This window comes from Dermacentor silvarum, chromosome 1 (assembly GCF_013339745.2).
Source record: "Dermacentor silvarum isolate Dsil-2018 chromosome 1, BIME_Dsil_1.4, whole genome shotgun sequence".
In the NCBI taxonomy this organism is placed as follows: Eukaryota; Metazoa; Arthropoda; class Arachnida; order Ixodida; family Ixodidae; genus Dermacentor; species Dermacentor silvarum.
The window spans coordinates 178,558,557-178,583,407 of NC_051154.1; the positions used below are offsets into that span (position 1 = coordinate 178,558,557).

Consider the following 24,851-nt stretch of genomic DNA (forward strand, 5'->3'; position numbering starts at 1 on the left):
CTAAACGTACAGTATGTTTTCTACAAGGCAAATATGAAGGGATGGTAGAAATCTGTTCATCTTCTTAGAAGTGCACTCTGTCTGCGAGAACTAAATAAAGTTTCCCAGTCTTGTTATGAAGGGTGTCTAGTGTAATAATAGAAACACCTACTTGTCTGCGGAAGGATGTAAAGCTGTAGATGCAAGATTGTAGTTTTGAGAGGGACAGATGACAATGCTGCAGTTACATGCATCTCACAAGCTTTGGCTATTTTCAGAACAGTGACTTTTGGAGATCTCTCAATCGTTTTCATTAGCTCAGTGCTTACGGCACATATCACATATCAACAAAGAGGAAATGTTAGCATTTGGCACAAAGATACCAACTGTAGCTACAGTCTACAATAAATAATAAAGAAAGGAAAAGTAAAGGAAACCCAAGAGGTTCAAATCAAATGAAGGGATGCAGAGTGATCACAATTGAGGCCATATTTTAAAATAAACCCTTCTCTCTGCTGTAAGAAAGCTCAGCTGGTAAAAAAAATAAAATAAAAAAATAAAGGGAATCACGAAGGCACAATGTGAATGCATATCTATGCAAAAAAAAAAAAAAAAAAACATCTTAAAACGTGCCGCAAACCTATCAAAAGCATGTTTACATTGCAATGAGCAATGTAGCTGAACGTTTCAAGGGTAAGCAAGGTTCTGGTAATGTGTTGCAGCAAGGAGCGCCTTATGGCTGTGAAGCTACAAATGTCGATGGAACCGGGGCTATTGCTATAGCTAGCTTCAGAATGAAAGGAGCCAGATGTCTAACCTGCTAGCAGGTCAGCAGCTTTGCTGCATTAAGTTACAAAATGTTGGGGTACCCAATAGAAATCAAACATCTTTTATATGCATTCAATCCTGCCCTTTCTTTGATCATCACCGTAGCCTGCCCTTTTTCGCTGCAGCTGCTGCAAAGTAATAAGCAAGCATCACCTCACACTCGATCCCTTTTTGCCATCAGGTGTTTCATCTTCCAACTTCCATTGCACAGTTTTCAAGAAGCTGTGCCTTCTCAAAGCCTACAGCTGAGGCCAAAGGACTTGTAGCTTAGCTGGTGCAGTGCTGTGCATGGAATCAGAGTCCAGAGCAAGATTACAAGCTTGACTGTGATTTGTGAAGTCTGTTTGCTTTGCTTTATTGAGATGACCGGTGACAGTCCGTTCATGAAAAGAATGTGCCAGAATGGCAAAATTCAGCAAGAAATGCAGGGCTGTGAGTCTTTGGCTAAAATATGCATGACAAAATCTGTGATACTAATTCCATGCTTAGAACTGCCCATTTAACTCGCATTCATGGCAGCTCTTACTAGACAAGATTATGAGCAAGTGCTTCAGTTTTTTGTGAATTATTATTGGTATTTATTTTATTATTAGTATTCCTTTTTGCAAGGGAATGTAGTCACCTACATATCCTGTTATATTGCTGGCCTGCATACATGTTTATCCACCATGCAGCGTAGATATAAAAAGCACAGTGTCATTTGGTTTGACTTCATAGTCAAGTCCACCCTGTAAGTGAAAAGAAGGCATAAATGAGTAAGTTAACAATGTGATAAATACAGCTAACAAAGGAGGAAAATAAAGTCAGACAATCTATAACTTCATTATAAGAAAACGCATACCCATTGTGCACAAACTGAATACTGTAACATGTGTATCATTAAAGAATATGTATAGTATACTGTCAGTTCCTTTATGATGTTATTCATCTCAGTGCTCAGCTATTCATTCCAGTATAGTCATCTTGTAAAAAGAAAGAAACAAAGGATGAACAAAAGAAGTGCATCATGAAGCTGTACCCAATGCACTTGTAATCACATTTACAACCATTTTATTAATGTTAACTCTACAATGTTTGAGTTCATAAACGTTGTCATATCCCTTTCAGCTGATATGCCTAAAGCTGCATAAACTGGGATAATGCCTTGAAGTAGAAGCACTAATGAACATAATATTTCAAAAGTGTTGCATTGTCTCAAGGCACTCTGGATTAGCTGCAAAATCAATATGCGTAAAACAACTTCGAAAAAATATTTGAACAAGACATTCCTATTGTTGCTGGCAGCACCACAGTGGTCATGCAGTGGGTTCTCTCTCTAATTTTTGACAGCAACAATTTACATCAGGCAGCTCTAGAAATGACTGGATGCTTGCTAAGCACAGTGAACATGAAATAGTGTATTTCATTCCTGTATCAGAAATAATTTTTAGTATTCAGGAGTGGAGTCCCCATTTGTGGAGTCAACGAAACACAAACACACACACAAAATCGAAATTCCTTACCCGTTCCTTTATTGGTTTTAATAATGCTGAACATGATGAAAATGTGTTACTTTTGTCTAAATGTTCTAAAATTAAATTTTAATCAGTCTGAATTATTTTTTGTCTGAAAGAGATATGCTTAAAATTGTGACTTCTCAGCGGTTTGTCACAGAACCTCATTATTTTTGCATGCAATATGATCATCTATGTACAAGACATTCTTCTTGGTTTTCACCTTAAAGGAACACTAAAGGCAAACATTAAGTCAAGCTAAAATGATAAATTAGCAATCCGAAATGTCCAAAGTACCACTTTCACTGAGGACAGGGCTCTTACAAGCAAGAAACTGATGTAAACTGGAAATAGGAATGACGGTGCCACTATGAAAATATGGCACCAGGTCCCATGACATTCCATTTGTAATTGGTAAATTGCAGTCAACCATTGATAATATAAAGGTTATTTACATTGTATTTCAACATGAAAGAAACTTGAACCTAATTACCGTGCACAAAGTGATAAACAATAATACGTGTAACAATAACAGACACGAAGACAGCAGTAAGAATTTAAGAGTAGACATCGGTAGCTGATGTCTTATCAGAGATTAACAGGAAGAAGTCGAGTAGGGCAGCTAATGTAATCCACAGAACAGACAAAACAGTGGCCCATTAGGCAAACAGAATGGGTGCCAGGGGAAGGGGAATGCAGTTGAGGGCATAATAGAATAGATAGAGTAATCATCCATATTAGGATATTTGCAGGAACAAGATGGAGTTGGCTGGTGCAGGTCAGGAGTAACTAGACGCTGTTTGGACAGTCCTTGATCCCGCATTGACTGAAATAGACTAATGATGATGGTGATTGGATTATTGCCTACAGAAGAATTAATTAATACTATCTCTTCACCACCTTTTCTTTGAGGCCCTTTGACTCAAAGCAGTTCTTAGCATGCAGCACAGCATAGGTGTCAGAGTGTGAGCACAGCACAGGATTTCACATACATGGCCCTGATAATCACAGGCAATTTGAATTGCGAAAAACTTCAGCAGCCCCTTGTGCCATGATTTTCCCAGCAACTAAATGTCATCTCTTGGCATAAAACAAACATTGTGAGGTTTCTAAAAGGGTGACCTTACAATCTAGACTGATTCAATGTTTGCTTTTAGTGTCCCACGTCTAACACACTGAGCGATCACAGCCACAATTTTTACTATAGTTTAACAGAGAGCATTGTAAAAACACCAAAGTCATGGACACAGCAAAAAACAATCACTTGCCAGGAGCTCCCAATCTGTCTCATTCACCAAGACGAGAATTCCTGGCCGTCTGAAATATGTTACAAAAACATCATATCAGCAAGGATAGGCGCTATTTGAAATGACACTTTCAAGTCAAACATAAAACTAAAGCATAAAGGGAATAGCTTTTTTTGCCTCTTTTGCCCGTCTTTGCACCTGGTGGTAGGACTTGCGGTATGGGGCCGATGCAAAGGGCGTGTGCTCTCATGCAACCGAGCTGCAGGGCACGTTCGTCATCAAATGCAAACTTTATAGCTCTTTGATATGCACGTGCTACTGTACGTAAGCTTTGATGTGTCTGGAGGTTTAGATGCAGTAATGGAGCGTTCGGCAAGGAAAACATTTGCTTGTTCGCTCAGGCTATTCGCTTACACTGACAATCATCGTCGATGGTTTCTGCAGAATTTTATATTTTCTTATATATGTTTCAAAACACCACGCTTTATTCTATGAGCACAAGATTGGTATAAAATCATAAAGGTCACAGGTGTTTCCTTTGTATAATGTCATTATATATTCAAAGGTGCTCGACTGACGTTATTTGGATGTACTCAAGTTTTAACTTCAAGCGAGCGGATAACAGTGCGATATAGTGGTAGCATTTGAAGCCTTATGCTGAATGATGCGAAAGAAAGTCCTTCACTGAAATTTTGTTGCCAATGCACTCCATCACCCAAAGTAGACACTTGATTCTTCAGACAGCAGATGGATTATTTGTGTTCACAGTAAAGCATATTAAAGAAACACCACTGTATTTTACAAGATGTGGCATGCTCTCTTTTCTATGTGCTGTGCTACTAGCATGATTGCATCCTACACTGTTTCTCAGATAATGCAGGAAGTGCAGCTCTCTGTTCACAGTTCTGTCTCTGGTGCTTATGGAAATTGAAGTCTGGGATTGTTCGTGCCAAAACCAAAATCTGATTATGAGGCATTTCATAGTGGGGGACTCCATATTAATTTTGACCATCTGGGGTTCTTTAACCTTTTAACTGCCTATGACTAGGTAACTCATCATCACAATGAGTGTCCTCTGGTGCTGATGACGAGTCATTGTGAAGTTTTCGCAATTTTTGCATATGTGTATACATGCAGTTTCTTATTATTTTGACAAATAAATTACTTTTATTAATTTTTCTCAACAAGAGCAGTAAAAATCCAATAGGCATTCTTAGTATCACATTTTTTTTTTCAGAAAAAAAGATTGCCACAAGATATGCAGGTCTAAAAAATTTTGCAATATTAAATGTTTTTTTTTTTTAATTTGTCGTTAAGGACCCCTTAACTACCAATGACAAGGTAACTTGTCATCACAACGAGCATCCTCTGGTGCCGTTGATGAGTTAACTTGCTGTGAACTTGACACAATTTTTGCACATACTTGTACGTAATGAATTACATGTAATGAATTACTTGAAATCAATTATTTTTTTAATATAACGATTACTTTGTTTACTTGATAAGGCTCACAGTAATTGAATTACTTTTTTTCCTTAACCAATTAGACGTAACCAGTTACTTTATTGTTAAGACAAGCTGTGACAAATGACGCAGCTTAGAGAATCTGAATTTGGCAAAAACTAAAGTAGAACACCCGAGATTGTGCCAGGCTGCAGCCTCGCAAATGTGCATGTTCAGACAGGCGACCCCGGGGGCTGAGTATTTGTTTCATCTTAACGCTCCACCAGATGTTGGCAGACGAATTGATCAGATGCTGGTATTTATCGATGGTGAAGGCCACTTAGAACATTATAAGTATTTGTTTCATCTTAATGCACCACCAAATGTTGGCAGACGAATTGACCAGGTGCTGGTATTTCTTGATGGTGAAAGCCACTTATGACGTTATAGGCAGGAAATAACATATGGACAAACTTTCCAGCTTTTCATTGGCCAAACTGAAAGCGTCTTCTTCAAGTCCCAGGAACAATGAAGTGCTGCTATTCATAGAGGACCCAGATGCTGAGCAACCACAATCGTCTGCACCATATACGTTGCAACACCACCTTACCACCCTGTGCGCACATCGAGTGAGCTGGTTAACCTGCCTCTTTTACCTCCTCCTTAAGGAAGTATTCAGAGTTTCTGCTGATGTCTTCACAAGAAAAAAGAAGGATGATGACCCACGAAATTTGTTAAAAGCAATTGCTAGTGCACATAAGCAATGTATGAACGGCTGCACAGGACGCATTGAAGAGTGCCAGGCAAGCTTGTTCTGTTTACTGTACCTATGCAATGTTAGCAAAAAGTTTGGAGGAAAGTAACGTAAAATTAATCGATTACTATTGTGTAATTTCTCAATTACTTTCGTGGAACAGTAATCGGTACTGTAATCAATTACATTTTGCATTAAGTAACTGTTATTGTAAACGGTTACTTTTTTTCTGTAACGTGTACAAGTCTGGTATATCATCATCATCGGCCTATATTTATGTCCACTGCAGGACAATGGTGAAGGTCACTTAGGACATTATAAGTATTTGCTTCACCTTAATGCACCACGAGATGTTGGCAGACGAATTGACCAGGTGCTGGTATTTCTCGATGGTGAAAGCCACTTAAGACGTTGTAGGCAGGAAATAACATATGGACAAACTTTTCAGCTTTTCATTGGCCAAACTAAAGGCGTCTTCAAGTCCCAGGAACAATGAAGTTTACAACAAGTTAAGGACCGCACAAAGAGCGATGGAACAAAAAATGTTAGGCCTAACGTTAAGAGACGGGAAGAGAGCGGTGTGGATCAGAGAACAGGGATAACCGATATTCTAGTTGACAAGTCTGGTATATGTACAGTTGTAATTTTGACAAATAAATATTGCACAATATATGTAGCTCTAAAAAAATTTGTCACAAAAATTTTTTTTTAGAGAGAGAGAGAGAGAGAAAGGTAAATGAAAGACAGGGAGGTTAACCAGAGATTATCCCTGGTTGGCTACCCTTTACCAAGGAAGGGGTAAGGGATGCGATAGGTGAGAGAGAGCGAAAAATAAGCATAAAAAAGGAAAGAAAAGAAAATCACACACACACACAACGCAGAACTGTTTTTGTGGGCACTGTCATGCAATCTGCGAAGGCGTTCTAGTGTTGCATAGTGTCAATGTCCCACCCTACGTCACACAGTGTAGAGTCACAATTTGTCACTCAGTCCAGTGTCTCTTAAGTAATGCAGCAGTGCCTTCAGGGCGGCTCGTGCTGTTTTTCGTGTAGGCCAGTTTCCAAGGATGTTGTTTCCCGTTATTGGGCGTTTGTCAAGTTGATCTATCATGGCTGAGAGGGCTGCTCTGCTGGTTGAAACGAGGGCACTCACAAAGAAGGTGCGCGATTGTTTCGTTGCACCCGCAGAAGTCACAAAGTGGGCTATTGGCCATTCCAATAAGAAAGAAGTACGCATTTGAAAATGCTACTCCAAGCCATAGACGGACTAGAAGTGCACAGTCACATCGTGGAAGGCCGGATTGAATACGGAGCTGTAAATTAGGGTCCAGGGTATGCAGGCGTGCACTTGTGAAATCAGATGAATTCCATTGAATCAATGTTAGGTCATGCACAAGCACTGGAAAGTTTTTTTCGCTGCGTCGGCTCTCAAAAGAAGAACGGCAACGCAGTTGACGCCGTGATGGGCAGATCGGGCAGCTGCGCCCGCTCGATCATTGCCATGTATACCACAGTGGCTAGGCAACCACTGATATATTATATTGTGTCCTTCGTCAACTATGCGATGGTGTATTTGTCTGATCTGTGCAACGAGCTGCTCATGCGATCCATGGCGCAGTATTGAGAGTAAACTCTGGAGGGCTGCCTTGGAGTCACAGAAGATTGACCATGGATGGGGTGGATCCTCCAGAATGAAATGAAGAGCTACCTTTTTTTTTTAATTTGTCATGGCAGTTAAGGGGTTAATGTGCACCTGAATGTAACAGAGCATTTTTGCATTTCGCCCCTATCAAAATGTAGCCTCCGCAGCCTGGATTGGACCCATGACCTTTGCAGCGCAACACCATCGCCACTAAGCTACCGCCACAGGTTTTCTAACAGAGTTGTTAAATATTCATAAACATAGCCTCTGCCTTATCTTTCTCATTCTTTTTTCCCCCAGGGGTTGACAGTCTATACAATAGGCAGCAGACTATGAAGTCCAGTACCTTGCTTCAGAACAAGAATGGGTATGGGGAGTCAGTGGAACCCCCCTTTTTATCTGCGTATGTTTCAATGTGCATTTTGGAAGAAGTTTCTACACAAGCAATTAAGACCACATGGCAAGTTTTTGAATGGCACAGCAGTTCTTTTGTGCGACCAACTGCTAGTTTCACTTCCACACTGACATCACTACTCCGTTGATGACAGTTTCAAAAACTACATCTTACAACACAGCGAGGTCTGTTAGCCAATGCTTGAAATTTAGCTTGTTGGTCAGGTTCCATGATTTTTGCACTAGCATAAGGACATAAGGGCAAGGACACAAACATGATCACCCGTTCATTCACTCTTGAAATCACTCATTCAGTCTGGTTTCTTCGTGTTTATGTCCCTGATTTTGTGTCCCTATGTAAGCGCAGGTACCACGGAGGTTTGCTGGGTTATTGCAGCTCCAGCAGCATGGTAAATTTAACTGCTGCATGATGATTCACGCTATTTCATCAGCACAAATTTCTATCTCTGTTTTGTTTCATCTTATTTAATCTGTGAAGTTGCTGCTGGATATTTAGAACATTATGCACATTTCTTTAAAGTATCAAACTGCCTTTTGTGGAGTATCCACTGTCAGCGCTTCTTGTTCCTGCAGAAATTCCTGCACTGATGAGCAGACAGGATGCACATTGTTCTCTAAACCACTAACAATAACATATAAAAAATGCCTCTGATTTTCTGCCTTCTATAAGGAGATATTTTGTGCATAACATTTCGATGGATTGACTTTTCTAATAAAATATTTGTACTCGCAATGACACAAATAAGGTGCATCAGTGCTTATCGGCAACATTAATGAGTTAAGATACCCTCTTATATACCTTCTGTGTAATCAATTTCACTTACAGGTGTTTGTTTTTCTTTCATATACTACTAAGACACTTGTTAAACCTATATGATCTAGTATATACAATTGCATTTCTTTATTGTGTCGATTTGCCTTGTAAAATATCTTTTCTTACTTGCACTAATACACCTTTAATGTACTTGACCCCTTACTTGCCACTGGCTATGGCTCTAGACATACTGTGTATTTTTCTGTAATTTAAAAAGAAAGAAGAAATTGAATTGAACATAGGCTTCTTCCTGAATTTTGGCAAGGGCAACAGTGACTTTTTTATTTTGTAAAGCCTTTAACTTTGTAACAGCAGTGCTGCACTTTCAGTTTGTGCAAAATTGATTGCAACTTTTAGCTTTGTCATTAAATTGCCGAGCGCTACCCCTTGTCCCCTACTTCTGCCAGTTCTTGTATACACAGTCGAACGCCTTCATAAGGAAGTGCTTAGGGCCTCCAAAATCATTCGTTATACAGGTCACTTCGTTGAAAATGTCGTACACTGCTCAGCTGACAATAGAACCGGGACAGAATTATTCTTCGTTATACAGGTCATTTCGTTGTAGAGGCGCTCGACTATAGCGGCAATCATCCGAGTGATGAGGGAAAAGTTGCTCATATAAAGTGCGTCCATGGTTGTTATGTGTTCGGACTAGCACCTGCCCCCATGCTTCCACTGTAATCCTGCACCCATACCTTCTATGTCTTATTGTACTGCGAGTGCATTAGTGCAACATCATAGTGATATACTAAGAAAAAGTGTAATCAAGCTGTCAGACTCTTTAATGAGAGAAAATACATGCCAGGTTCAGAATTTACCCTAAGGATCAAGTGAATTGTCATTGTGTGATGTGACATTTCAACCATGCTGGGTTATTAGTCCAACAGAAATTATAATGTGAACAAACTATATTACCGAAGACTATAATCTCCCATGTCTTGTGTGAAAAAAGCAGTGCAAAAACAGTGACAAAGAGATCACATATAGAAGCACTGTGTTGTCTTTACCTTGCACATACTTTCAGACTGTTTTCTTTACAATGTGAGACTACCGAAGTGGCCCAGTGAAGACAACCCTCCATACCCAACAGCTATTAATACAACAAAGATATTGATCATAAATTGAAAAGTGGCTTCAAGACACTTCAGCATGTTTACAAGGAACACAAAAATAATTTTTAGTACTTACAATTACTGTATTTGCCTCACATAACTTTACCTCGCTTTCAAAGCTATGAGCTGAAAAGTGAACAAACTGAAAACTGAAACCTGAAAAGGGAGATGGGGAGGGCTCACACTACCGGCTGAGAACATAATCTTACTATTTTAATTTTTTGTTAATTTACAAGAGCACTGTATCCATGTTTACATGTTTTGCAAGAGGTGAAAATGAGCACTTTTGCATACACAATTTATTCATAGATTAGTTGGAAATTTCTTGATGGAAGGGTTTTGAGGTCATACAGTTCCAAAGCAGCAGTAGAACCATCATCTAAATTGTTGAGCTTAAACATACATGCTGACATGCCCGTACAATGGGTTAAAAATTTAATAAGAAGAGGGTAAGAAAGAAGGTTGATGTATGAGGCCATGCTAAAAAAAGGTTGGCATTGGACCACACTAAATGTGTGGATATGAGGTGATTGCTGCGGTGGTAGCTTAGTGGCGATGGTGTTGCGCTGCAAAGGTCATGGGTCCAATCCAGGCATGGAAGCTACATTTTGATAGGGGCGAAATGCAAAAATGCTCTGTGTTACGTTCAGTTGCACATTACCAGCTGTAGAAGAAAGGAGATAAATGTTCTGACAGAAATTCATACTAAGGTGAAAAAAAGGCCATTCCCTCACCATTGTCAGGGAAAGGGCAGTGATGCTTTGTCACGGAAAAAGAGTACAACTACTACAGGCACTGTACCATTGCTGAGACTTAACTGGGCTTGATTTAATGCTGGAATTTGCTTTAAAAACCCAATTTCTTTAAGAAAAATTTAAATATTCATAAAAGAAACTGTGGGTTGCAAATGTTTTCTTCTAGTTATTAATATTTGTAATCATATCGTCGACAACAAGGCGTTCGTGTCAGACGACAAGAGACATGCCTCTTACCATGACACAACTTCTCTTTATGCATGTCAAAAACGAGCAACATTGTAATCAGAGAATCAAGGTGTCAAACCGAAAACTGTACCCGAACCGCAATTTCAGGCGAAACTGGACCCAAACCGATATTTTTTGTAATGTGCCTGAACTGGAACCGAACCTGAGCAAAAAAAATAAAAAAATAATGATTATCGGTTCGGCAAGAAATACATAGTTCAAGCAAATAAGGTGACAATGGGTGCTCAATAATTGTTTTATTCCGCAAAGTTAAGGCGCAACCAAGGGTGGGAAAAAGCTTAATGACATGAAAGATTGGTATGTGAGATGCCTTTCCGGTATGGGAGACACTCTTTCCTGTCCTAACGCTTTTTTCCGCCCTTGGTTGCGTCTTAACATTGCGAAATAAGATGAACCAACTAGCCGAGCAACAAGTAATAATTGCACGATTCTTGAAAAACTACTTCACGACTCATGAGTTACATTGTGTGCAAGAATGGGAATATACGATGGGCATGTGCTGGTAACTAAGGCCACCTCAGCAGAGATGCTCGCACTTCTGAAGTCGGCGGCTATGCCTGTTATGTGCCACGACTGAAAATTTGTTTCAGAGGCTCTGCAGAATCAACATTTCTGGCAAAGCTCTCAATTTGGCCATTAGGTAAATTTGTTACTAAAGCTCGATAAACTAGATATACATGGACAGCGAAAAAGACAATGTTCTCGAGGAGGGATATTAATGAGTTAAGCTGCATGACTTATTGTAACCATAACACTGCGGTTGCTAATGAATGCTGTTACCTTATCAGTGAGCTTGGCAACTGTGGCTGTAAATGGCATGCGGAATCTGCTTTTGTTACGTGCCATGGTTCAACGCACGTATAGTGCGTAACCAAGCAGAGAACAATGCTCTTCGAGTTGTAGATATTATTTGTGGGGCACAATGAGCGTATGGTTCAGCACAAACCATACTTGTTCGTCGTTCAGAAACATCTACGTCCTCACCTGCTTCTAAAAAAAGCAGCAAACTGAGTGACATGTCAAATGCTGGATTCTTTCCTTGCTAGTTAATAGAAGTTTGAAGTTATAATTTATGGAATACAATGCAAGTTAACGCTGTATTCACACATGCCACAGTTTGCTCACCACCAATCCCGTAGTAAAAGCCTGCAGCAAAACGAAAATTAACTGACTCTGCTGTTGTCAAATTAACGAGTGTGGAAGCTATGCAGTCTTTATGCTGATGCAAGGATACTCACTAATTAACCCCGTCTTTAATATGCACATGAGAATTCCCCCCATAACTGTTGTGGGATGCGTGACTCTCGTGCGTCCCCTGATGTTTTTTTCTCCGCATAGCTCGCGTCTCCTGTAGTCCGGCTTCTCCGTGTGGCTAAGTGCCGGAGGCGGTCGTAGTGGTTGCGGTGCGTTGCAAGAGATGGCGCGAGTGTCGCGATGCTAACGCCACCGAACGGCGGGGTGACTTGGGAGAAAAAGGTCGAAGGCGCTTCCTCTTTGGCTTGGGATCGGCGACCAACACGCACGAACACTTTGTGCGTGCACCAGCCCGCTTCGCGGGACTGTCTCGCGAGGCTAAGAGCAGGACACCGGTATGGACGAACACGGAACGTTCGAACGCGCCACCGTTCACGTGACCGCACACGTGAACGACTAGGCGATGGTGTCACAGCATGGGGCGAACATATTCGCTCGCTGTCGGGTCGCGGTGAGTCGGACTTCCTTGATTTGTCGCGCGCCCATGTGAATGTTCTATTGGTTGTAATTCGGCTAGTGTGCATTGGTGTATGAAAGGCACAATAAATCCCCTAATCCAATAAATCGCCGGATAAAATCCACTGTACCGAACCAGTTTGTGAACCGGTTAAGTGTTGCGAACCATTACAATTTTACATTTTTCCAAACTGGAACTGAACCAGAACAAAATCAAAGTGCGTTGAACTCAAGCCTGAACCAGTATTTTTTCACCTTGCAACACAGTCAGATTTCATCCATGCTTTAATGGATCCAGTAATAAGATTTTCTTTTCCTTGTTTTCTTTTAACCAGCAGGGTGGGAGACTATTCCCAGCACTGGTGAATTTGGATATGGCATACTTTGGCAGCTGCTTGCCAATGTTAAGACTCCACTGAGGCATGTGGTTTAAGAGTATGCAAAATGAAGAGGGTCAACAGCAAATTTGGATGCCACATATTTCAAAGCACATAATGGTTAAAGTTTTAAAAGCGAGGTCTACTAAAAATAACAATTACCTTCAACTTCACATAATATGAACACAATCTGTAAAGACCACAATAAAAGGTGACAACCTTCAGACAATTATAACTATGCCTTAATGAGTTATTCTTTGGTCTGTCTGGTTGCTCAGTGTGAACAATGCCCGAGTTGGAAGGACGCTCAGCTCCTGTAAAACTAAAAGCCTTTGTGGCCATTTCCACAACAGTGCGTGAAGGAAATTTTTTTAGGTATAACAACCAAATCTTGCAGTTGAGAAACTCAGCCGCATTTTGGGGTCTGCTCTGAATACAGTGAAGCAATACAAAACTTTCTAAGGTTGAAGTCTGGGCATGTTGGTATAGTATACTAGCTGAAAGACTAGAGTGCTCCGTTGTGCGTGTTTCTCTTCTGTGTGTCCCGTCAAAATGTTGTACAATCCTACATGTAGAAACAATACAGCATTTGCCTGAGCACTGGTGAAAAGTGGTGAATGAGCTGGTGCAGACTCAGCCAGGGCTAGTGCTTGCTTGTTATCACACCAGGAAAGCTTACAATTTGGGCAAAAATTGTGGTTGTCAGCCCCATCAGTAGAGCATGAATGGAAAAATGAAGCCCCTCCCAAATACCATATCTTGATTAGAATCATTTACCAGTCTTCTGGTTGCAGAAATGCCTGAGTTTTTTTACACATGAAAACAGAATGTCAAATTGTAATTTTGCAATCAAAATGTAAAAAATAATTTTTTTTTTAAAGAAAGATGTGATTTTTTTTTACACACATCTCCCCTTAAATAAGAGAGAGTATAGTTGATTTGGCAATGTTTAAAAATCACATAATTATATTTACCCAAAGATGATGGCGGTTAGAATTTTATAGTGAAAAAGATGCAGTGGCCATATAGTTATAACGCGTGAGAGCATTGATACCAACTTAGGTATGATGATGGTACAACAATCCGTAATTTTTTCACAGTTTATCACCATGCGTTGAACACATGCAGCACTTTTATTATAGTGTAAGGATCTATTTTGCTAAATTCTATTCCTATCATCCACTGCTCCTGAATGGCCAATTTTGGCAATAATGTAGACACATTGTAAGACATCAGACCACTAATGAAGCATGAAAATGAAAATAAATGCAACAGCATTGTTACGTTACCCAAACACTGAAATATCTTCATGCTAAGTGTTAAATGGGGCAACTCTTCTGAGGTTTTTCTCACAACTGCGCGAAATGTACGTGCATAGGTATGCATTTTGCATTCGTGGTGTAAGCTTATTCAGGGAAAATGAAGTAAAACAAACTTCAAACTATTTTCGTGAATCATTTTTGTGTTTGAACAGATTAAGCCTGTCTCACATGGTGCTACTTTGCTTGTGATTTCGCAGGTGCGGTAAATGAGCCGCCAACACCTTTGAGCGTGTGATGTTTTTTTTTAGTTTTGCAATTTTTTTAAATTGCACATACCGCATGGACGGGGAACCAAAACAACATGGATTGTCAAACACATCACAGTGGTTTTTGTTAGCCTACTTTTTGTTTTGGTAGAGTAACAAGTTCAAATATGAAAAATGAGTCACAAAAACAGATTCTGTTTTTTTTTTTTTTTACGCTATTTTCACCAAAGCAGACCAATGCTAAGAATAATTCAAGCTTCCACCAGGTGCTTGTGAAACAGCATTGCAACGTTCACATGTGTGTAAATCACAGCTGCAAAAACGCAGTGCAATATCACTGCATGTGAAACAGGATTTTACTCTATCAAAACAAGAAAATAAGCAGGCAAACCACAGTGACATGTCTTAGGGATTTATTATTGGGTCCCCATCCATGCCGGATGTGCAAATTCACAAAGAAGTTCAACACCTCCTAACATCTAAAAATCGCAAGCACGAAGGAGCCCGATGGCACATTAGCGCAGCTGCGGATGGATGGATGGATAAAAACTTTATTTCATCTATTTAAATGTGGTTGGGCCCCTATATGTCCGGGAGCCCCCTGGCCGACATCTCTAGGCAGGCCCGGTCCACCAGCCAGAGCTGGTCATCCGAGCAAGTTGCGAATTCGCAAGCAAAATCGCACCAAGTGAAACAAGGTTAGCACAACTACGGAATCTGCTACAAGGGTTTGTATACTGTGAGGATTCTTTTCCTCTAATTATATCATTAGCTTATCGTCTGTTCCGCCGAATGGACGATCCTGACAGTAGTGGGGTCGCGGCTTCGTGCGAGCTACTGACTATTAAGAGCAAAACGAGTGGACAATGATAACTGTTACAAAATACTGCCTCAGGTTCTGTTGCTACTATTTCAATTGCTTTACATTGTTTTGGTCGGTACTACACAATTTGATTCATTAGCGCATTTATACTTGTATATATGTGTGTACTGTTTCCCTTTCAAGGGATTAATAAATGCTGATAAACTGCGCAAATGCGCTGAACAAGGCTGCACTCACACAGTGTTTCCCTGAACAAACAGTTCTTCTTTTCCTTTCAGGAGGTTTGCCTTCAACCACATGATTAAATCGGACAAGGTGCCTACGCGAAAAAAAAAAAGAAAAAAAAAGTGTCAGTGCAATAACTGTATGGTCACTTAACATGCGGCGTGTGAAATAGTGCAGATAAAGTGGCAATGCTCAGCTGATCGCTACTTTCAAAACTGTAAATTACACTCTTTAAAACATTTGCATTGAATCTTGCCACAGCGACCACGACTGGTATGAGAATTGTGAATATTTACCATTAACTATACGTAATTAGTCGTAAGCTATCAAATCATATTTAACATATTCAGGTACACCCATTACCGCGCATTCCTTCTGGTGGTGCTCAGCTACATGTAGAATGCCATGCCATGAACGGACATTTGGAGCTTACATTTGTCACGTCCACCGTCTAAGGCGACATCGTGTTTTGTCTGATTCCCGAAAAGTAGCTCTGCCCCGCCTCTGTAACAAGGAATCGATATAAAAACGGGTTAACCTAACTAGCAGTGACGAATGCAGACAGCAACAGGTATTCATTACGAAATATCTGTACCCGAATTCTACACGCAGATGAATCTCATTAGTCATGGCTCTTGTTAAAAGCGTCGACACTAGAATATAATTATCTACGCATGTCTGTACACTATGTCATAAACTCAAAAGCGCGGCATCTCTGCACTAACAACACGGTATTTGCACACATGCACCAGCGAGCACAACACAACAAAAAAACCACGTGAAGCCGCTGGTGCTGCCAAGTTTGACTTGTGGTGACTCGTGACTCTGGGAACAACGCATTTGTGTAGACAAACTAACCTTTACAATATCGCGTACATGGCTTAGTCGTAAACATTAGTATACATGGTGATTTATTAGCAACGCACAGTTATTAATATTGAAATTTAAATCAACAGTGATGTTTTGCGCCATCTTGCGCCAGCTTTTCAAACGCGTTCAAAAGGCGCCAAACTCCCAATATGGCGTCGGGAAGTCTGTGCATTTGCGGTGATAGGCGTTTATTCGGTGCTTTTTAGTGCTTTTTGTCTCCAGTATTCGATTTCTTGATTGCAGTTTATTGCAGCAACATGTTGCTGATGAAACGGTGCTGATATCTTACTAATGTGATGTTTTTAGCTTGGTTAGGACGATGGAGCTCAGAGGCTACTGAACCCTCGACTTGAAGTTTGTTTCCTGCTCACCGGATGTTACTGGTAATGAACGTTTCCTCTGCATGCGCTGTATGCGAAATTTTACTAAGGCGTCAGTTTTAAATATCTGCCTGAGCGGAGCGGATGTGCGCGAGCATATGTATTCGATTCGGTTGCACCGGCCGGGTCATCGATGACAATTTCGGTTATTTGTTTTGTTACAGCACTCGTTCTTACAGATACACTTGAACCAAAATTCCGCGTTCCACAGCCGTGTACTTATTCACCCCCGTGTACTAGCGCCGGACGATTATTCCATTCTCAATACACCATAAGCCTGCTCCAGTACGTTTTCGTCTGTTTCTTTCTTTTTCTTTTTTTTTTCTTTAGCGTTGGGTGTTCGTTACTGACCTACTGGCAGGCTTTCGAACGTTAGCTACTGGGTGGCAGAGCGATTACGTTGCTGAAGAAAATGCGCCTACATTTATATATTTTCAGGATGTTTTAATGCTTGGCTAACGCAATTTAAGTTTCTTAACCAGACAGGTAAGTATTTTCGTTGTTTTGTAATCTTCCTTGCGCATTTCGGTCGCTGTATCAAACTACGTGGGTCGACCAGTGGGCCATAACCATGATAGCTCGCCTGCGTATTATTCTTATCGTTTGCGTGACAAAGAAAGATACAATATATGTGTATCAATAAACGTTGAATTTTATTGCGCACTTTTTTTTTTTTTTTGCAAACGTTACCATTTGTTGAACTCGGCAGGACGATATCCAATGATATTAGACCAAGAGCGAGAATTGTAGATTTAATTTAATTCGCTCAAGGCTACTGCCTGTTGATTTCAAGATACACAGTTAATGCTATGACATGCAGGACGACAAGAAACTGGCGAAATTGTGCCACATAATTGCAACTGACATTTCTAAGGGATGAGACAGGGAAATTAATTTCTACTTAATTGTAGTTTTGCTTGTTTGCAAAAGTGTTTCATCCAAAAGTGGTTATTTCCAGCAATGAAGTGGCATATATTTACTGTCCTTTCACAGTATTTCGTGAGCAGTTGAATCAAGTTGTGTAAAGCCCGTTTCACATGGTGTGATTTTGCAGTGCGTTTTTTGTAGCTATGATTTCCGCAAATGCGAAATTCGCAATCCCGTTTCACATGGATCCACGGCAGCTGCGTTTTTCGCATACTCGTAGCACAGGGTTTGCAAACGCGTGTATTGTTCGGTATATGTTTTACCAACCTTTTTTTGCTAAATTAATGACTCTGCAATGTTTCTAAACTATATATTTAAACTCCTGAAAGTTTTATTAATGTAGGTAATGAAACAAAAATAAAAAAAGCGAGCTGCCTCCTATTGGTCGTCTGTTTCCACTGCATCTGCGTTTTCGCAGAGAAGTTCAGCACATCGAACATCGAAAAATCACATGCACGAAGGGTCCGGCGGCCTATTTCCCGCAGCTTCAAATTCGCAGGCAAAATTGCACCATGTGAAACGGGCTTTACGCTTAAGAAAACTCCACTTAAATACAGGGTGTTAAATGAACACTTTCAAAAAGTTTTTAAAGATTGCCTGTGACGATAGCACAATTCTAGTTCATGAGCTGGTTGACTCGAAGAGGCGTACATTGCTTGCACAAAAAATTGAAATGCATAATTGACCAATTAACAACAATTTGCAATTTGTTTTTGATTAATTACCTTATGGCCCATATTGCAATTTACAAATTCTAGCTGTGGAGTTCGTAAAGCGGATACACTTGGATCAAATTCTCAGGATGACACCAGTTTCGAGATATTAATTCCCGAACTTTGCAAAGAAATGCATTGGCGTTCCAGTTACTTTTGGGCTTCAGTGCATAAAGCGACATTTTATAAGGTAATTAATTTCAAACTTAGTGAATTTTTATTAATTTGTCGATTATGCATTTCAATTTTTTGTGCAAGCAATGTCAGCCTCTTTGAGTAGACCAGCTCATGAACTAGAATTGTGCTTTCTGCCACAGGCAGTCTTTAAAAAAATGTTGAAATGTTTTCGCTGAAACATTCGCTGAAACCTGACATCTTTTCCTTTGAACCAGGTTAAGTTACCAAGTACTTAGGAGTAACAGTCACTAATGACCTCTCTTGGAATCACAACATTGACAACATTTGCTTGTCGGCTTTTTGCAAACTTTGTTACTTAAAACATGAACTTAGAAATTCTCCTAACATCAAACTTCTTGGCAATTTCGCATTCATACCCTAAGCTTGGATATTGTTCTATTGTTTGGGATCCTTACAAAAAACTTAACATAAAAAACCAGAAAGGATTCAGCAAAAAGCTGCCAGGTTTATTTATGCTAAATTTATGTACACTGATTCTCCTTCTGAACTCATGAATACTAACACAATTGAACTATTTAACTTATGAAGTAAAACATGCTGCTTGAACTTTTTTGGACTTGGTCCTTAACGGTGAAATAGCTATGGATTTCACAAAGTTTCTTTCCCCATTGTCTAAAAGACCTATGCAAAATTACCAAACACACTTTCTAACCCCTTACTTTGCCAAAACTAAAATTTATAATTTTTCCTTTTTTCCATGTTCAGTATCCTACTGAAATAGCCTGACAGAACCTTATAACATCCTGTATGTATAGATGATCATGTTCTTATGTTCTTTCCTCAGATGCGATCATGTTTACTTTGTAATACAGATATTTTGTTAGTTGTATTGCTCATCCTGCTTGGACCAGATTGGTCTGCAGTATGTAATAAATAAAAGAGCATCACTTGATCGCTGTCATTACTGCTATAGCATTAACTGTGCGTGGTTGTTGTAGTTAGCGCATGCTTTGAATGGCCACATTTTTTAGTAAACGCAAGTCATTTTAATATTGAAGTACCATTAAGTTGGCTGTGTGGCAAGGTTGTTACAAGTTTCTTAAAAAAATTTTTTTTTTTCAAATCATCTTGACGCTTGAATGTATAAAGCATTTGAAATTGTACTGTTAGGCACATCAGTGCACACATTCTTGTTAAAACAGCTCTGAATCTCATTGACATATTTATGATCATTATTTTGTGTCGTAAATATAGAGGAAGTTGATCATTGATGGATGATGTCATTATTAGGTGTTTTGCAAAATAGTTTTTTCCTTGCCAGAAGAGAGTGTAGATAGTGTCAGTGATTAACAACAGTCGTTTGGCCTATCAGTACCACTCACAGACAGCATGAATCAGTAGCGTACCCAGGATCTCTGCCAGGGGGGGTTGTGTGTGTGTGGGGGGGGGGAAGCAAGCACTTTGCATAATATGCAATTTCCTTGCTTTAGCCAGAGGAATCCAACAGCAAATAAAATGCCTAATAATTATAATAATGACACCAAGGATGATGACGTTTATTTCTTCAGCGTTTTGCTCAAAGTAATTTAAGAGTGAATGAATAAATACAAGACAGTGATAGTGTTTTTGTTAATCAGGGGAAAATTCGACCTCAAGCCACCTCCTGAATTGAAATGACAATCTGAACAGAGCGCTGAAGGTACACGTTGGACTAGTAGGGCTGGACGCGTGGGGCGGGGGGTTACAACACCCGAACCCCCACCCCCGTCATTGCGCCGGCGTCATGAATCAGTTGACACATGTTTTTGCTTTTACCTTGTGTCCTCATCTGATTCTACATAATTTTGGGTGTAATATACTCAGAATCTGTATGAACACACAAAAGTGACATGTTATGGGTTCATTATGCTCCTCCTGCATCCTAGCAATGTTCAAGCCAGCAAGCAAATGATGGGCAGTGAGCGATATGATAGGGAATGCCGATTTTGCTTTAAAGCAATGATTACTCATGATGTGTGAATTTGAATCTGACATGTTAATATGCGACATAGCTTTTCTGTCAAACGTTTAGTCACGTTGGACACTTTCATATGAGACGGACATGTTTGGCCACTGTGGCCTCTTGAAAACAATTTAGATATTCACTTTTGTATTGCTCATGGGGATGCTTGGAATTGCCGAAACTTTGCCCCTCTATTATATTATTCTTCTTGAACTTATTTTGTGATAGCAGATTTCACATTTAGTTCCTTTTCTGTACTATTGGGTTGTTTTCAGAACATAAAAGAAAGAACTGTCCAGAATATAAAAAATAGTTGCCAAGTTATCTAGATTTAGTGACACGCACGCGTAAATGTGCCAAGAGTAATTGATGCACTGGAAATTAGTGTATAAAACAAATTAAATGATATAAAACTCATCGCTGCTTTGCTGAAACGTTTTGAGGCTACCGCACAGTACAACTGAAGCATAAAGAGCTAAAAGAAAAGACTGCATTTGGCAATGCACTATCTGTCATTCATCTGGTAGTTGAATGACTGTAGGTCCTGATTCCCCTATAGTAATTCTAGTATGAAACTATGTTCACTGCATCTCTTGCTGAATTTCAAAAAAAGTTTGGTGTACTTAATCTATTGTCAGAGGTCAACTTGGTTTTTGTTGATATTATTAAAAAACAGAAATGAGGCAATATCATTAACTTTTATAAGTTATTGGGATGTTTTCACTCAACTTTGGTTGAATGTGTGTGTGTGTGTTAGCTTGCAAAGAATTAATTTTCGTGAAAGTGCTGTGTGCGACTGTTGGTCATTGTTTTCAAAAGGTAGGTGAAATATCTAATTTCTGCATGAGCAATGTTTGGTTTATAACTGCACTAATTTTTCTAAAAAAAAAGTAAATTGAAAAATGTGTTGTACTTATCATTTCTCATGATAATAGTTAAGAAAAAGTAAACCTTCGTGTATGTTGTGCATTACTGTTATCTTGTGCTGTAATTTCCCCGGAACTTTTAAGGTACATATATTGAAACTTGCAGACAGTTCATTATCTATAATGAGAGAATTTGAATTTTATGCTTCAAAAAATTTCAAACGCAAGCGATTCACTAAAAATTGAGGTCTAATAATCAAGTTTAAAGCTTTATTTTTTTGAAACTGTATATTAAGTTATTTGGATATCTATCCAGTTACATAGCAACTAAGGCCTATTCAGACGTAATTGCTATGTCAGTGATTGTGCATAAGGAGTGGGATGGGGGTTATCCATGAATGTTCAAAGCACTTAAAAACAGTGCAAGATGGCTTGTGCAAACAATAGTCACTGAGTCACTTGTTCAATTTTAGAGTGACCCCACATGAAGGCATTACAACATACAGATAGAATGAGTGTAGTGCACATGAAACATTTGCAAGTGCATTCTGTGCTCCTGTTCGCATGTGTTCGATGTTCCCATCTTGCTACGATTGCTGACAAGGTGTTTGCAGGTTTTTCCCTAAATATACGTGCTAGTTCTTTTTTTTTGTTCTTTTCTATTGCTTCTATATGATGCAGTGACCCTGACATGAAGACACAAGTTGAAAATTAAACACTATTTCCTGTGTTGAAATTATTATATTTTTTTTCAGTCAATATCGTCAAAGTTTGCCATCTGGGCATACCCGCATGCTTTTAACTGAAAAGCACCCAGTGGGGCCTGAATATTGCTTGTCCTAGAGAAGCCATTTATGTCTTGCCTGTACTGTCAAAGCTGGCTCTTGGTTAATTTTATTTTGTCAATTTTCAATGATTTTAACCCAGTAGCGCACCCAGGATCTCTGCCAGGGGGGGGTTGACAGTTTGCCAATACCATCTAAACAGCACTAATTTCGATTTCTTCACGGGAAATTGTAAAAAAATTCGCTTTTTGCGAGTGTGCAGATGATTGCGCGTCTTACATCTTCGTTGCATCGCAAGGAAAGAAAAGGGGTTAAACAAAAGGGGGGGGGGTTAAGTCAGCCTCAGGGGGGGGTTACAACCCCCCCCCCTTTCCCCGTCGGTGCGCCACTGTTTTAACCTGAGTTGCACCTTAAAATAATCATTTCTTATACCTGCCATCATTTCTGATTTTATTGTAAAATGCCATATTTTTAGAGTTGACCAGGATGGAAGCTTGGGCTGTTGGTTCAACTTTAGAAATTCCAAAACACTGCGAAAGATATAGACGAAGAGAAGACGTAAAACACATACAGGCGCTGACTGACAACTGGAAATAGTCAATCAGCACCTATACGTTTTACATCTTTGCTTCATCCAAGTGTTTTGTGCTGCCTGCACAAACGACATGAATGAAGGGAATATCTCTGTCTTTTGTGCTAGCGTGAAAGCTATGGATGAAAAGAAAATGTAAAACACGTACAGGCACTGGCTAACAACTGGAAGTTGTCAGTTTGCGTCTATATGTCTTACACATTCCCTTCATCCATGTCTTTTGTTCTGTTTTACCATTCCATTTTTTAAAGCTTGTTTATGATTGTTGTATCGACACCAAAATTTTATAATGTTACTATTTTGAATTTGCATCCAGTTTAGAGCAACACTGACTTTTTAAGAATGCAGATACATTCACTGACCGATCTCTGGAGCCTGATTTATCGAACCCTCTCGATTATTCAGACCTCACTGTAGCAGTGCCACACACTCGTTGAACCAATGTACAATGGCAATTAAAATTTTAGCTACTGTTGCTTGAATGTCACAAGTAAACTTGATGAACGTGAAGTTTATTTGTGACATAGATCAGAGTGCTTGTTCACAACATCCATGCAAAACAGTCTGAAATTTTAAAATTAACAGCCAACATTTAAATCATTAAACAATTTTTAGTATTTTTTTCTGCAACAGCAGTATTTAAAAAAAAATTTAAGGTTGGTAGGTTTCCACACTGTGAATAAAATAGCAAGGATTATATCAGGTATGGTAACATTTACTTAAGCATCGTGAAATTCATTAGCTTTAATTCATCCCAAGTTACCAGACATTTGGCCTATTATGGTGTGCTAGCAAAAGTGTAAAGGCATGTATAACCTCATCATAATGTTTTGAAGGGCTTTTATACTGTCTACTTTCTGTTCTGATTTAGTGATAATATACCGATATCATTTATTTAATATTAGATACTGAAAAAAAAAGTCTGGATGCTGATGTAAGCATGCTTTTATATGCTGGCCAGTGTATTCACTAGTTGCAATTAATTTGCATGTTGTTGAGAACTACAAGTTGGTTTAGTTATTCATAGGGTAATCCAAACAGCAAAATTTTCTAATCTAGCATGAGTATTAAAAAATAACTACCTTCAAATAACGAATTGAGTACCAAATATCTAAATGAAGTCAAATAAGCTGCATTAATTAAAAAAAAGAGGCTTATTGGATACATGTAACATTCACAACTGGACATGTGGTCAACTGAGCAGTTTGTGAGAAATAACTCAAATGTAATTGTATCTTGTACACCATAACAAAGACAATAACGAGACAATTCAAGAGTATGTCACTAGATGTACGTGGAGTGTTGGGTTGAAGGAACTGAGGGCCTATAGTATGGCACCATGCATTGGCTTAAAGGGATTCAAGTGTGGGTTTATTGGCCATATGAAAAATAGTTTGCCTAAATTGAGCCGACAAATTTGTAGAATGTTTAAAGGCGAGGCATCCTTATTGAGTGAATAGAAATTATTGTGCGGAAGTTAGCAGCTCCATGCTTTCACTCGGACACTGATGCCTTTGCACAGCAACTGTGTCTCTCCTGTAAAAGAATCATTCGGAAAAGTCACCACTTGCGTCAGTATTTCTTCTTTTAGACTCCAGTAAGTGTTGCTAACCCTTACATTTGAGCACAAACAACTTTTAGAAAATTTCAAATAGTGAATTCCTAAATTAAATTTGAATCATAGCAAATACTGTTTGATTCATATTTGAAATTTTGAATATTCACACATTCCTGGTAATTCATGTTCATAAAACTATTGCAAGAAACCTAGAGAACACTTGTGTGTTTGAATTATGGTCCTGTTCTGTGTTCTGTTGTATGCATTTTCTTACAGAGATTCCTTAATCCAGGCTGTATTCTCTACATACCACCTTTTAATCCGTTAGCATTAGGAGTGTCAAAGTGGAAAAAAAAAATGTGTCTGTGAAGCATGGGAAGCCGGTCAAGTGGTAGATAGGTGATGGGAGGGCTTAGAAGAGCGTGTATGCATGTATGTGTGTGTGTGTACATGCACACACACACACACAACCTGAAGTAGTAGAAACTGGGGAAAAATTCGAGATAAGCGGAGTTTCGAGATAGCCGAGTTCACGAAAATATAAGGATAACCACCGCATAAAGCCAACATAACGCCTTTCCAATATGGCACTGGTAACCGCCGACTTTCTTAAAAAAGTTTAATGTAC

General features: G+C 39.3%; 2 protein-coding genes across 8 annotated transcripts in view; one reads left to right on the forward strand and one right to left on the reverse strand.

Annotated features, from left to right (window-relative positions):
* The first annotated feature begins 956 nt into the window (after positions 1–956).
* LOC119436460 (PHD finger protein 19-like) overlaps positions 957–24,851 on the forward strand; it is a 127,255-nt gene continuing 103,360 nt past the window's right edge. For 2 of the 5 annotated variants that reach the window (XM_037703312.2, XM_037703313.2), the window contains exon 1: positions 16,410–16,645. In XM_037703312.2, coding sequence (XP_037559240.1) covers positions 16,637–16,645 — 9 coding nt within the window. In that variant the 5' untranslated portion in view covers positions 16,410–16,636. Of the gene's footprint in view, positions 1,134–16,409; positions 16,646–16,760; positions 16,928–17,080; positions 17,129–24,851 lie in introns of those variants that run through there. The other 3 variants (XM_049657923.1, XM_049657930.1, XM_049657936.1) reach the window with 3 other exon arrangements.
* On the reverse strand, positions 1,192–16,163 carry LOC119436461 (ubiquitin-related modifier 1 homolog). 3 transcript variants are annotated; one of them, XM_049657955.1, is made up of 5 exons: positions 15,988–16,163; positions 15,826–15,896; positions 15,405–15,486; positions 3,575–3,617; positions 1,192–1,541 (listed from the first exon to the last, which is right to left on the reverse strand). In XM_049657955.1, exons 1-5 carry the CDS (start codon positions 16,020–16,022, stop codon positions 1,467–1,469), a joined length of 306 nt encoding a protein of 101 aa, XP_049513912.1. In that variant the 5' UTR covers positions 16,023–16,163; the 3' UTR covers positions 1,192–1,466. The 3 variants fall into 3 exon arrangements, 1 of the variants encoding a protein (XP_049513912.1); XR_007464149.1 differs by lacking the exons at positions 1,192–1,541; positions 3,575–3,617 and adding an exon at positions 3,624–10,326; XR_007464150.1 differs by lacking the exons at positions 1,192–1,541; positions 3,575–3,617 and adding an exon at positions 13,066–13,130.